Source organism: Quercus suber, unplaced genomic scaffold (assembly GCF_002906115.3).
Source record: "Quercus suber isolate HL8 unplaced genomic scaffold, Cork oak 2.0 scaffold_91, whole genome shotgun sequence".
Classification (NCBI taxonomy): Eukaryota; Viridiplantae; Streptophyta; class Magnoliopsida; order Fagales; family Fagaceae; genus Quercus; species Quercus suber.
The window spans coordinates 1585612-1600009 of NW_027069556.1; the positions used below are offsets into that span (position 1 = coordinate 1585612).

Consider the following 14398-nt stretch of genomic DNA (forward strand, 5'->3'; position numbering starts at 1 on the left):
TATGGTTGCTAACGCTTATGTTACCAATCATAACCTTGATCATGGTGAATTGTTGATATTCTCACCATTGGTTTTTTTGGAACTCTTTGTCATTGGTGGGATAAATACTTGATTGAAGATTCTAGAGAATCTATCAAAAATTCTGTAAAAAAGGATGATGATGGAATGCCTATTTTTGATGAAAGAATTGGCTAAGGCATTCTTGATGGAGTTAATACTTTCATTTATACTATTATTAAACATCTTATTGGTACCCCTTCCAACATTATTTCTCGTATTAGTGATTATTTGAATAATTTATGATACCCTATTATGTTTGATTGTAGATGGTACCAAGATGTTTTTGTTTCTAGGGTAATGCTTTGTAAAGACTGTCTGAAACCTTATTGGAAAGAGAAGTTTATTGCTAGTCTACCTCATCTTTTTGCTCATAAGGTAAAAGAAGAATTAATTGATAAATCTGGTACAATTAATTATGATAACTTAATCTATGGAGATATTTTTAGCACTATTAAAAAACTTAGTATTAACATATGTAATGATCAAAAGATGTTAAGAAAACAATTAAAAAAAAAAAAAAAAAAAAAAAAAAAAAAAAGAAAAAAAAAAAAAAAAAAAAAAAANAAGGGAGTGTGAAAGTAGTCTTGACTTATCAGTTTCGCTGATTTGGACTTGCCAAAACCTAGATGAATTTAGAAAATACAACAGCATCACTTAACCTATGTACTAGGTCATTCTTATTAGGGATAGGATACCTAATCCATTTCTTACTTTATTCAAAGGTTTGTAATTAATAACTAAGCAAGGGGTCCCTCTTTCAATTTCAGCATTTTTTTTTAACATAGAAATCAGAACATGACCAAGGTGACTTACTTTTCCTAATCAGCTTCTTATTAAGCAAATCATGAATTTCTTTTTGCAGAATTCAACAGTTTCACTATTCATTTGAATAGGACGAGCCTTAATAGGAATGTTCTTTTCATTAAAATCCTTAACATAAGGTAGCTAAACAATATGCTTTTTCTATGCCAAAAAGCCCTGGAAGATCAGAAAAAACATTATTATTCAATTTTTATAATAATTTTTATTTTTTATTGTGACGATTATCAGAAAGTTGTTCAACAATTCTTTTATATTTGACTTCTTGTTTTAAATAATTTAAATGTTTATTCTATGCATGAATCAAGTTTAAATAGTCATCAATGTCAATTTTGAATCTAGAAGCAAACTTAAATTTTATCTTCTACCCAAAGGGGTCAGTAGTGATACCTTCATGTTCAAAAAGGAAAGGATATAAAGAATATATGAAAGGGATTCCAAGAATCACTTTATCAATCATGTTTTAACAAGAATAGAAGGGATTTTGAAACAGACATTATCATGGCAGATATGAGCATTATTCAATTCATATTTAATCTTCATTTGAGTTCCATTAGTAGGAAACAGTTTCTTGGTGGAGTTTTCATAGTATTTACAACGGATTATTCCTTCTTGAATGCAATTCATATCAGCTCCTGAGTCAATCATGGCAATAACATTGAATTCATACTCATGGTTGTAGACACTCAATTTTGCACCCATAATTTAACCTTGGAAGGTGACCAAAATAATCAATCTAAGTACCTAAAAATCATGATTGCATTTCATGCATTAAATCATTCATCACATAACATAAAAATTATTTTGAGATTCTAACAATTGTGACAATATGTCCGGTTTCCAAATCGGACATCAGATTGAAAGATATCACAAGATCAAATTTTCACGGTCTGCATACATTCATTTGGGTGGAACTAAACACATGTGATTAATTGAAATTAATTTTAATTAGTGAATAATTAAAATTAATTAAATAAATTTTTGTGATTGGTTGTTGATTTGATAAAAAATAAGTTTGGTTGTAGGGGAATAAAATGCATAATTTGATAATGTTGAAATAGGATTGATAATTAAGTTTTGAAGATAATTATCTCTGAGATAATTATTTTTAAAGATTTAATTATCAAGTTAATATGAATTTTATTGGGAATACATGTCCAAAATACATCCAAATACAATTCTTGGTTCAGAAAAATGCCCAAAAAAGAGTCTAAAATGTGCAAGAAGACAAAACTAGGCAAAGCACTAAATAGTGCCAATCGACACTCCAATAGTGCCAATTGGCACTTATGGAGTGTCGATCGGCACTTCCACAGTGCCGATTGGCACACATTTCATATTGGGCCCAGATATGTTTGGTTCAGGTCTAGATCTATCAAATTCAATTTTTTAGGGATAAAACCTGAGCCAGCTCGTGTCAGCTGATTTTCTAAGAAACCCTAGCTTAATTTTTAATCAGATACACCTCTATAAATAGAGGAGAAAATCCAAAATTCAGCACCCCTCTTTCCCCTTACGTTAAAGAAATTCTGAAAGCTCTGCTCTAGGAATTTATTTTTTGTTAAGTAACCTTATTTTAGATCTCTAAGAGATTCATTCTCTTTGATTTCTAAAATAATCCCCTCTTGTATAATTTATTCATGTAGGTATGTTCTTACTTTACTTTCCATAAACGTGATTTTGTTATTACTTTACTTCCCATAAACATGCTTTTGTTTCTGCTTTATCTTCTATGAATATGTCTTTGCTTCTTTTATTGTTTACATAGCCATGTTTTTAATACCTTATTGCATGCTCTCTCTCTACTTTTGAAAAAATTACATGTTTAGTTTAGCTTTTAATGCGTTGATTGATTAACACCATAGATCTAGGGTTAAATTTCCTTTTAAGATTTTAGATCTAAAAAAATTTGTCATGAAAGTTTCATTCTTTTCTACCTACAAAACCAGATTTGTATTTTTCATTAAAATTAGATCTATAGTTTTTTTTCTTAACAAAACCAGATTTGTACTTTTCATTAAAATCATATATGTATTTTTTTTTTCCTAACAAAACCAGATTTGCATTTTTCATAAAAATCTTATCAGTATTTTTCTTAACAAAATCAAAGCTGTATTTTTCATAAAAAATTTACACTTTCATGAAAAAACTGTTTTCTCTTACATTTATAAAAATAAAACTATATCTGAATTTTTATTAAAAATTCATTATTTTTCATCATGGAAACTCAGATCTAAACTTTTCATCAAGCAATCTCATCCAACCTTTTTCTTACAAAATAAGATTGTAGATCTAGGATCCTTAAACAGTATTTTAACCCTAGATCTAGAAGTTGACATGGCATTTGTTGCATATCATTTAACATTTTGAATATGGGTACTTAATGATCGTTTAGGGTCTAGAAGACCGGACTCCGTCCAGGCAGAATAGGTGCCTAACACCTTCCCATTCTGTAACCTAGCCCCGAACCATAGATCTTAGGTTCATAGAGATAATGCTTTATTTTCTTTTGATAGATTGTAACTAGGAAATAAAGCTGTGTAACCTTTTTTTTTTTCCTACTAGATTACAACTAGGAAACAAAGCTATGTATAGTTCTTTTTATCAAGTTGTATTTATTCAAATTAATGAGAATGTGTACTATTCAAATATTTTGTATTCTTTTATATAGTTTTCTTAGTGGCGACTCCACAAACCCCAAAAGAGAGGTGCCAATGCCTATCTCTTTTTGAAAGCTGGTCTCTCTCATAATGGCAAACAACAATTTTAACTTTTGAAAACCATTTTAGAGGAATAAGCCTGTTAATCAGACTAAGTCTATTAGCATCAGTAGGAATAGTATGAGAAAGAGTAGCTTATTGACTGTGGTTGTTTTCATCCTTATGCTCATTGTAAGGGCACGTTTAGCTTCCCAAGCCCAAAGATGAAAAGGACAAAGGCCCAAAAAGCCCAATACAATGAATTTGTAGAGAGTGGGCTAGAAACTGGACTTCAATGAGTTGGACAACAATCATAGTAGGTTAAATGATGCTAGAAAATAAGAATAAACGGTTTTAGGCAAGGAAAATCCTCCTCGGCAAAGTCCGAGGAAATTAGTTCTTATATATTTCTCTTGGACTTAAGGACAATTAAAGTTCTTAACTGTACAGTGTTTTCTTTTTCTTTCTTTTTTCTACAGATTCTCCGATCCCCTTGTAATGTGGTTTTTCTTCTTTATATTTCCCTTCTTTCCTTCATCTCAGCTCTCCACGTGTAGATCAAATTGTTGGTTTTGATCCTTGTCCCATCAGCCCCTTCCTGAAGTCTTCGTGGGTAGCTGTAAGGCTGAATGTGGTGGTAGCAACTTTCTCCTAGATATTTCCCAGCTTTCCTTTATCTTATTCCCTTTTGATGTTTATCCTTACCGATATGATCATCTGGTGCGTTGTTCTTGATGAAAGGTCGGACCTTTGCCCTCTGCTTTGCCTAGTTAAGGTAGTATTTCTCCTCGGATTATAATCCCAACCCCTTATCACCAGACCCTTTCCATGGAACATTGACTTGTTCACCCCCACTAGTGCTCACTTGTCGTCAAACATTTTAATGTCCTCGGACACGACCCATGGCCTAATACCCATTTTTGGACCCCTTATCCCTATACTCATCATCATGCTCACTATTAGAATGTTCAATATCAAGATGTTTATCGATTTTTAAAAGTAGAAGTTCTTGTTTTAAATCAAGGTTATCATTTTTTAATATTTTTCAAGTCATTTTTTAGTTCGATGATTTCTTTCTTAATATTAGCAATTTCATGTTGTACATCAATAATAGTTATTTCCTTGGATTTCTTTTCATTAAATATTTCCAAAGTTTCATCAAGGCTTATCTTTGTTTTTATTATTTTATTATTTTCTTCTTTAACCAAGGTCTTCTTTTAGCTTTTTAAGATACTCTTCTTTTAGTTCAGGGTTATCAATTTGGCTTATCAAATTTATTAGCAAGTTTTCTTATTCTTCTTCTTTGGTTAAAACAATTATTGTTTTGCAATCTTTTGTTAAGACATTTATCATTTTACAACAAGAATCTTGACAACCAATTTTAATATTAGGAGAATCAGAAGATTATCTATCAGAATGATAGTTAGAATCAGTTGAGGTTAAAACATCATTATCAGATGAATTAGAAGATCATGATTCAAGGATTCGAATCAAATCTTCTTTATCACTATCATCAATTTTTGAAATATTAAGTTTATTTTAAATTTACCTTGTTTTTGTTTGAATTCTTTACTAAAGTGACCATATTTTCCACAATTGAAGTATTTTCCAGATTTTTGTTTATCATGTTTTTTGTAAACATTTTTCTTCTTAGCATAAAAGTCATTAGGTTTAGTGTACCTTTGTTTGTTTGTTTATTTGTTTTTATATATATATATATATATTTGTATTTGTAGTCTTTATAGATGTTATCATGTTTCTTTTTCCCTTTTTGCCTAGAAGGTGCAATAGGGAGTAAACGAATTGTTCACAAAAATTACCCATTTCGGTGACTTAGCCAACCTCCCCCCACACCCCCCCCCCCCCTCTTTTTTTCTAACTTATCTTTGTTGGGTGTGTGCATGTGGGAGAGGGGGAGGGGGGGTGTATAATTGCACTCCTAGGTTCTTCTAAATGTCACTGCTGTTTGCATCAAACTACTTTCTTGCTTGTGTGACAAATTTTCTTTAGTGAGCTCCAATCTTAGTTTCAAGTTCTTATAAATTTGACATTGATTGTTCTTAATTAAAGCCAGACTCAAATGGGGAAAAAAAAAAAAAAAATGAGCGGCCTCTGCCTTTCCATAGTTACCTATAATCCAGCATTCTGCTTTGTGTACATCAGCATGTTTTCTCAGTTCTCTCTGTTAAACTTCTCTTGAATGCGGTGGTGATACAAAATCAATTTTAAGTAATCTTTTCATGTCATTCTTGGGCCAATTATTCTGGTCTGTTATTTTGTGCAGAATGTGTTCTCTTTGTGGGTCTCTTGTAGTTGTAGGGGTTTAACATGTAAATCCTTGTCTGCTATTCTGTCAGTGTAGCATCGTACTGAATTCTAAACTAGCTTGTAAACCTGTTTGACACACATGTTTTTTATTTAAATCAATTTTATTAGTCATGTATTTAATTTAAAGTTGAATTACAGTATATGTTATTTAAGACCAACAATAATAAATAATTAGTGGTGAAGTTTATGCAAGGTAATAACATTATGTCTTTAAACAAATTGTCTGTACATAAAGATGACAAGCAAATGTGAAAAGATCGGTATCAACTTGGTGGATTTTTTAGAAAAATCTCAGTTAAATTACTATCTTAAGTTGAGATGGTCAGGTTATTTGAATTTTCTGTTCTCAGTTAACTAAATTAAAATGTTAAATGACTTTTAAAAATGAAAAAAATTCTTAGTATGAATTGCAAATTAAATAGGCATGTAGCGGTTGTAATCTTAATTGTAAATAACTGAGCCGTAGTGCTTGTGTAATTTATAAATAATACAGTAGAAGTTAAATACGTCCTTAATGAGAGAAAGGAGACGATTCATTGGAAAAGTCAAGTAGAGGCAGTTATCATGAGGAGATGTCTAATAGGACAGTGGTGAGGCTAATTAATGAGACTCAATTAACAATACTAATTATTAGATTGATGAGTCTCATCAACGGATTTGGTTAAAAATTCTTCAGAAAGAAAAGCACACAGAAAACATGGCTGTCTTGTGGTCATAAGTACTAATATTTTCCTATTTTGTTTCTAATTATATAAATATCACATTTGTCATATTGTATGACATGAAGCCTATGAATTATACAGCCTCTCTTCTACAATTTTATGTCCTCTTGAATTCTAAATTTAAACTACATTTTTTTTAATCTATTCAATTCCCCTTCTTTTGGCAGATATGGGAGGATATATTGGGGTTTGAGAATGCTGAATTTTATATCAAAAGGTGGCCTGAGTTGGATGGTCTGCATTTTAAAGATGTTCTTATTTCATTTCCTGATGCAGTTCCCTGTGGAATTAAGGTGGCTGCTGAAGGCGGAAAGATAGCCATAAATCCAGATGATGATTATGTTTTGAAAGAAGGGGATGAAGTCCTTGTTATAGCTGAAGATGATGACACTTATGCTCCAGATCGCCTTCCAGAGGTTATTTTTCCTTCTTGTTTTCTTTTCTAAATCCATGTAGCAGCAAATTGTGTACGTGTATTTTTTCCAAATTGATAGTTGCAGCTTAGGAAGTTACAAAACTTTATGTCTGACTAAATTCTTACATTTGGTTTTGTAATTTCATGATGTTCATTTGGGAAATTGAAAATATCCAGCAATCATTAGCCTTCTGTCCAAGTGTGACCACTGTTTTAAAGTGGGCAGGTCTGGGATATGAAATTGGAGTGCAGGTTTTTGGGTGTCAAGAGGGTCACCCCTTTTGTTTGAGCTGCTATTGGATTTGATATGAAGCTCAGAAGCACAGATGTCCAACGTTTACATGTCATGTAGTATAATCTATTTGTAGTAGATAAATTTTATGTTTGAGTTTCTATTGGTGATATGTCACTATAATATAGTGAAAGAAATCAATGTGAACAAGTTGATCTTTCCATGTTGTGTTTACCTGTAGACGTGTGTATTTTATAGATTGACCGAAAGTGGGCTATTGATAACCACTGGGTCTGATCTTTATTATATTTTCACCTATAGGTATATGAAAAATAATGATTATGTTTTTATGTTCATCATGTTTGATGGCTTGTTGTAAGAAAAAAAATTTCAGTTGTCTTTCCTTATCTCATTTATGCTCTGTCCTTTTTGCAGGTACGTAGGGGTCTTTTTCCAAAAATAGCCGACCCTCCAAAATATCCTGAGTGTATATTGTTTTGTGGCTGGCGTCGTGACATTGATGATATGATTATGGTAACTTGCTTACACATACAAAATAAATTATTGTTTATAATTTAATTTTTAGTGTTAACTTAAGGTGCCACTTTGTCACATGATTCAATTCATTTTTACTATAACCTCCTAGCTTTTTTAGATAAGTTGTGCATGGTGAACATAGTATAAGAAATCTGAGGTTTTCATACTAGTATACAAAAACAGAGACAAGTTACCAGTTAAATATTAAAGAAATAAATAAATTAAGAAAATTAAAATAGTCATCAAGCAATATGGAAACTGGCTCTGTAACCCTTCAATATGGAGCTCCAACTTTATCAGTGGTTTGCCATTTTTCAGGTTCTAGAGGCATGTTTGGCTCCAGGTTCGCAACTGTGGATGTTTAATGAGGTTCCAGAAAAAGAAAGAGAGAAGAAGCTGGCTGATGGTGGACTTGATGTATCTAGATTAGAGAACGTAGAACTTGTCCATCATGAGGGGAATGCTGTCATTAGACGGCATTTAGAGAATCTTCCTTTAGAGAAGTTTGATTCTGTAAGTCTTCTTTGGTATTCCCTGTGTGTGTGTGTGTGTGTGTTTTAGTATAACAACATTGAAAGAAAAAAAATTAGAAGAATTAAGGTAGAGAAAGATTAAAAATAACATCAGTAGAAGTAATTATAAGGACTTGTCAATTAAGGAAGTAACAAAAGCTATGACTTTGGATAGAATGGAATGGAGGAAAAGAATATGTGTAGCCGATCCTGACTAATCTTGTTGAGGATCCATAGCCAACCCCAAAAAAATTGGGACTAAGGCTTTGTTGTTGTTAAGTCTGGATGGATTGGAAGTTTGTGTGTAACATTGGGTTTTGAAAGCGCAAGATCATGATTTGCAGGTTAGGCTTATGGTGAGGATTCTTGGACTACCATGAGATTGATGGGTATCAATGGAAGTTGAAAAAACATTAGGATTCTAATATATGTGTGCTTTTTAGAGATGGCTTCTAATATAATTAATGTAAATTGGTGAATCTTGATGATGTTTGAAAGTTGAATGAATTTAGGGCCTTACTAGACCTAACAGTTAACTGAATTAATGGCTTTAAAAATTAGGTGAACAGAACCATTCTGCAGTTAGGTTGAAAATCATGGAAACAAATCTGAAATGTAGAATGTATGTCTCTGGAAACAGAACTAGACAACTCATTTTGCTTGGAATTTCAGTGTACGTAGAATTTTTCCCTAAACTTCATCATACAACCAATCCTCTTTCTAACATATTGATCTGCTGCAAAATACTTATGCCAAAATTAAAACCGGGGGCTTCTATGCCACATCCATACATGCTACATCCATACATACTAACTTATGTAATCTATTCACAACATCTAAATTAGCATGGTAGTTAATTTTACAAAGCAGATTTTCCCCTTTTTGAGTATGAACAAGAACTTCTGGAAATTTCTTTTGTTAATTCTTTAATAACTTACTAACTCTAAATGGACAGATTTTAATTCTTGCAGATGAATTGCTGGAGGACTCTGTTGTGCAAGCTGATTCACGATCTCTTGCCACTCTTCTTCTTATACGAGATATACAGGTAGCTACAATTGCAATATTTTGTTCGAGTGTTCATGTGTTTTTTTTTTTTTTTTTTTTTTTTTTTAAGTAATAAAGATTCATTGATATTTACAGGTAGCTACAATTGCAATATTTTGTTCGAGTGTTCATGTGTTTTTTTTTTTTTTTTTTTTTTTTGATAAGTAATAAAGATTCATTGATATCAAAAAGAGAGAGACACCCAAGTACACAGGTAGTATACAGGGGTGGTTGAAAAGATAGAGGAAGCTCAAGTATTCAAGAGCTCCTGAATACTAACCCAATTTCATGTGTTTTAAGTTTGTGGTTGTCATTTTTGTTTATAGCTCAACCAAAACTTTTATAACCACCATACATTGTCATTGTACGTATGGATTTCTCACTTCTGAGTGCTGATAAAATCTGCATGTTATCTAATGGATTGCAGTCAGAGCGTCTTCAACACAAAGATAGAAATTCAACTTCTTTACGGTTCTCTGGGTTCTCTCATAGCTCTTGGATCCGTCAAATGCAGAATGCTTCAGACAAATCAATAATTCTTAGTGAAATCCTGGATTCTAGGACGAGAAATCTGGTGTCAGTGTCCAGAATCAGTGACTATGTGTTATCAAATGAACTGGTCAGTATGGCACTAGCAATGGTGGCTGAAGACAAGCAAATAAATCGCGTTCTTGAGGAGCTGTTCGCAGGGAAGGTACCTTTCATGCTTCATCCTTTATTTATTTATTTCTGGTTTGATGAACACAATAATGTTGTTGATAATGGCCAGGAATTCATCAGTCCACAAATGTCTTCTTTTCTGACAAATAATTTCACCTTTCTGGAGACATAGAATAGAAGCGCTAATGCAATCTAATTAGGAAGAGAGCAATATGACCCAGTCCAAATTTCTTTGTTAGATTCTATTACAGTGGATAGAAGAGACTAAACAATAAGAACATTAGTAGTCCTTGTGTAAAAATTTTAGTCTTTGATACCATGTGAGCTGATGCATATAAAAGTGAGTTGGCTTGCTTATTCAAAATGGGTGATCATAATCTCTATTCTTTTAATTTGTCATACTTATTAGCAGTCTTGCTGTTGACTAAGCCTATATTCAGTATGCTTAAGCAGGGCAGAGAGTTTGGTTAATCATAATATTAGATGTATACTTCTTGTATAGCTATATTTCGGAGTGTCAACCTTCAGAGTAATTTGAGAATAGAACACATTATTAGTTGACATAGTAATTTGTCTCCATAAAAAGACTCAATGAAATGGATTTTCAGATACAGGCATTGTTGAGTTTGCTCATACTTTCCAAAACTAATGGTGGTCAAACTTCTTCCGTTGACGCTTGCAATGCAATATCATATGAAGCACATGAAAATTGTTTCTCATGCTACCTTGTGCTAAGGATTACGTTGCCAATGATTTAAAATGTGAGGGCATTGTGGAGCTGTTACTGCATTCCACATTGTGTATGATATACAAGTGATTACAAGGGGTTCCAATTACATCTAGTCCACTTTAAGTTATTACATGAGTGAAGCTAGTTTGTCTTTGGGTTGTGATCAATAGTAAAAAGTAACTTGGTAGCTTCTAGTAGCTCAGGAGAACTGCAACATAATGTGGACTGATCAGAAATTTGAGTGCAGGAGATTGTAGCACCCTAAGACAACGATTTGAAACGTGAGTTGCCAATGATTTGAAACTTGGAAGCATTTTGTGGGCATATGTTAACTGTTAATTCCCACATTGAGTAGGTACTAGATCTGTCTGAATAATTTTGAATAATCCTTTTAAGCTATCACGTTGATGTGGCTAGTTGCTACTGCATCCCCAAGTTATGACAATTGCTACTGCATCCCCAGGTTATGACATCTCCTATTAAGAAATTAAGCTTGCTAGGAAGAATAGAATAGTGGAGGGATTTTAGGGAGGATGGAAAATTTAAGAGAGAAAAGTGGAGAGATAGCATTTTAAGCGGTTGTTTGGTTGGGAGAAAAGCTCAATTTGAGCTGACCAAAATGCCCATGTGCATAGACGTGTACCCGCAACAAGAACCCAGTTGTGTTTTTTTTTTTTTTTTTTGGGCGTTCTTGCCTTTTTTTTGTCTTTTTCTTCTGGGCATCGTTCTTGCCTTTTGCTTTTTGCTTTTTTTTTTTGGCTTTTCTTGTACTTCTCAATAGTGTTTTTTTTTTGTGCTCATCTTCCTTTGGCTTGTGCTATTTTAAAAAAAATTGAAGTGTCCATACACAATGTTTTTAATAAAAAAATGTTGCTCTTTTGTTTTAATTAATGGGGACATAATTGTAAATTTTATACCACCTTTATTTTTCATTCTCTCATTTTTCTTCTCAACCAAACAATTAAGTTTTCCATCTCTCCACTTTTCCATCCTTCCAATTAAAACACAAATGAAAGAAAACTAAATTTCTTCTATCCTCCCACTTTTCTATTCTCTCCTCATTTTCTATCTTTTCACTTTTTCACTCCTCCAATCAAATAGACCCTAAATTTGTAAATTGATATTATTTTAACGTTTATTTAACTCAGCTCTCTCTCTTTAGTTGCCTAGCTGGGGAACTTATCCATAATTATTTTTACCACAAGAATAATCTGATCTTAGGTGGATATATTTATTTACTCTTTCTATAGTGGGGGGATACTGATGCTTAACTGTCAATCTTAACAGCTACAGCACATGCTATCACTGATGATAACCCATTCAAATCTAGAAAATTAGAAATTTGTGCAAATTTGACATGTTTCCATGCAGGGGAACGAGATGTGCATCAAGCCTGCGGAATTCTATTTATTAGACCAGGAAGTACTCTGCTTTTATGATATAATGATTAGGGGTCGTCAAAGGCAGGAAATTGTGATTGGCTACCGCACTGCAAATGCAGAGTGTGCCATAATTAACCCTCCACAGAAGTCAGAACCAAGAAAATGGACCATTAATGATGTTTTTGTGGTCATCTCATCTGGTGAAAGAAATGCATAATAGTTCTTTTGCACCAACCTATGCTAGCCCACCTCATTCTTGCCCTCTCAGCCATAACATTAGTCAGTAAAATTAAGCATTTAGGTGTGAATTCATCACTGTAAGAAAGCTATTTAGTTAATGTTGCAAAAGAATCTGAAGGCTCCTATTGAAGGTGGTGAGATCTCTATTCCACTACAAAGATTCATTGATGATGATTTCTTGTTCCCCAAACGCAAGTTTTGCAAACGCAGGCTTATTGACTTAACTGGATTGGACGATACACACCAGTTGGATGACGGCAGGGTGAAGGGATAACAGTTACTTGCAAATATGTTATAGAATTGAATGAAAAATTATGTTGGAAAGGTAGTAGATCTTGATGGAATGGATGGAACAACATTCTGTGGGAAAATTCCCTTTTATGGCCATTTTTTTGTAATATCATGAGCTATCCTTTGTTCATGCTGGAATTCTGGAAACTGAAGTCTGATGGCATTTTTTAGTCAACCCCTCAGCTACTAGCGTAAATTTTTTTGTTAGCACTTTCTGCCTCCTTTCGAATGATATGTAACATAGCAAGAAACAGGTAGTTACACGGATCAACTCATGTAGACATCAAAAAAGCAATAGAAGATTGTAACTATTCTGTTTATTTATTTATGCTAATGGAGGATTGTAAGTATTTAGTTGAATCCTAATAGTGATTTTGAATATTCAATCCTGCATGCTCATTTCTAATGCAATTTAGTACAATAAGATTCTCACTCTCACTCTCTCAAAAAAAAAAAAAAATCTCTGTAAATTGTAAGGAAGGCCAATGTGATGATTTGGAATTGTTTATTTACTGAAAGTACAGTAGAAAAAGAAGGGAAAAAGACGCTTGCCAAAATGCACTGATCTAACATGGTTTCATACTTCACTTCCCCCAGTTCTTATTTTTTGGTTATATGATCACCATATTCAACCAGTTCTACCAAAGGAATCACTGACATAAATATTGATGAAATCAACCAGCTTACACTAGAACAGCAACCTTATTACACAACAAAAACTTAATAAACTCAAACTGAACAAACAAAAGCAAGATTGTTCATTTTGCTCACACTAAAAGCTTTGACCCTTTCTCTACACCATGTACACAGCAAATTAATGAAAATGTTGGATATCAAAAAAAAAAAAAAAAAAAAAACCCTTTTTAGTGGGATATTTAAATAACAATTTGGCACTTAAAATTTGTTATGAAAATGTTGTGGATATAATATTTCTCTTTCTAGTGTGAGTTAACATCATCAATAATTACCAAACAAATTAGAACACGTATGAAATGTATTTATTTTATGAGAAATGATATCTATAATATTTTTATAACATTTTTACAACAAATCCTAAGTATGAGGTTGTTACTTGTTGGGGCAAAAAAATAATCTTAGTGTTAGTTTCAAATTTAAACCAATAATAACTAATCACCTATGATTTGTTGTAAAATTGTTGTTGACGTAACATCTCTCTTATTTCATTCATGTTTATTTTCTCTGATATTCATTTCAAAGTAATCAAAAGTTTAAAAGAGGTAGGATTTCCATCTCTATATAGTTTCATTTGACACAGAAAATTTGCAACAGCAAGTGCGTAAGGAAATGCAGCAACCATCGACTGGTTTTCGAGCAACGTCAGTGCAATGTTGGGAACATTTTTTATTTAAACAGGGAGGAAGGACAATGGTGCTATTTGGTTCTGGGCATGTTGGAGGATCTGTTTTCAAAACCAAGTAAAAAGGAAACCATTAGATATGTACATAAATGTTTTAAAATTCCAAATAAAAATGTAACAAATGAAAATTTATGTTGTCTTTGTACTGAATTTAATTTAACAATCAGCCACCAGAGAAAAGTAGCCCATTCTATGAAAATTTAATACTGCATTATGGGAACGAGCTTCACACAAATATATGCTGCATTATAAACTTGACTTGATAATAATTTTTTTAAATTTGCAACTATGAAGGGAATTCCACAACTTTATGGTTTGACCCAAAAATGAAGTGATAAATAGATTT

The 14398-nt window shown here is 32.5% G+C and overlaps 1 protein-coding gene across 1 annotated transcript; it reads left to right on the forward strand.

Moving 5' to 3' along the window:
* Positions 1 to 6777: 6777 nt before the first annotated feature.
* LOC112020906 (ion channel DMI1) lies at positions 6778 to 13034 on the forward strand (the record flags this gene model as incomplete). Its single annotated transcript, XM_065774404.1, has 6 exons — positions 6778 to 7044; positions 7711 to 7809; positions 8131 to 8325; positions 9280 to 9372; positions 9799 to 10065; positions 12133 to 13034. Coding segments are annotated over 6 exons (1149 nt in total), but the record flags the coding sequence as incomplete, so codon positions are not given.
* Between the last annotated feature and the right edge of the window lie 1364 nt (positions 13035 to 14398).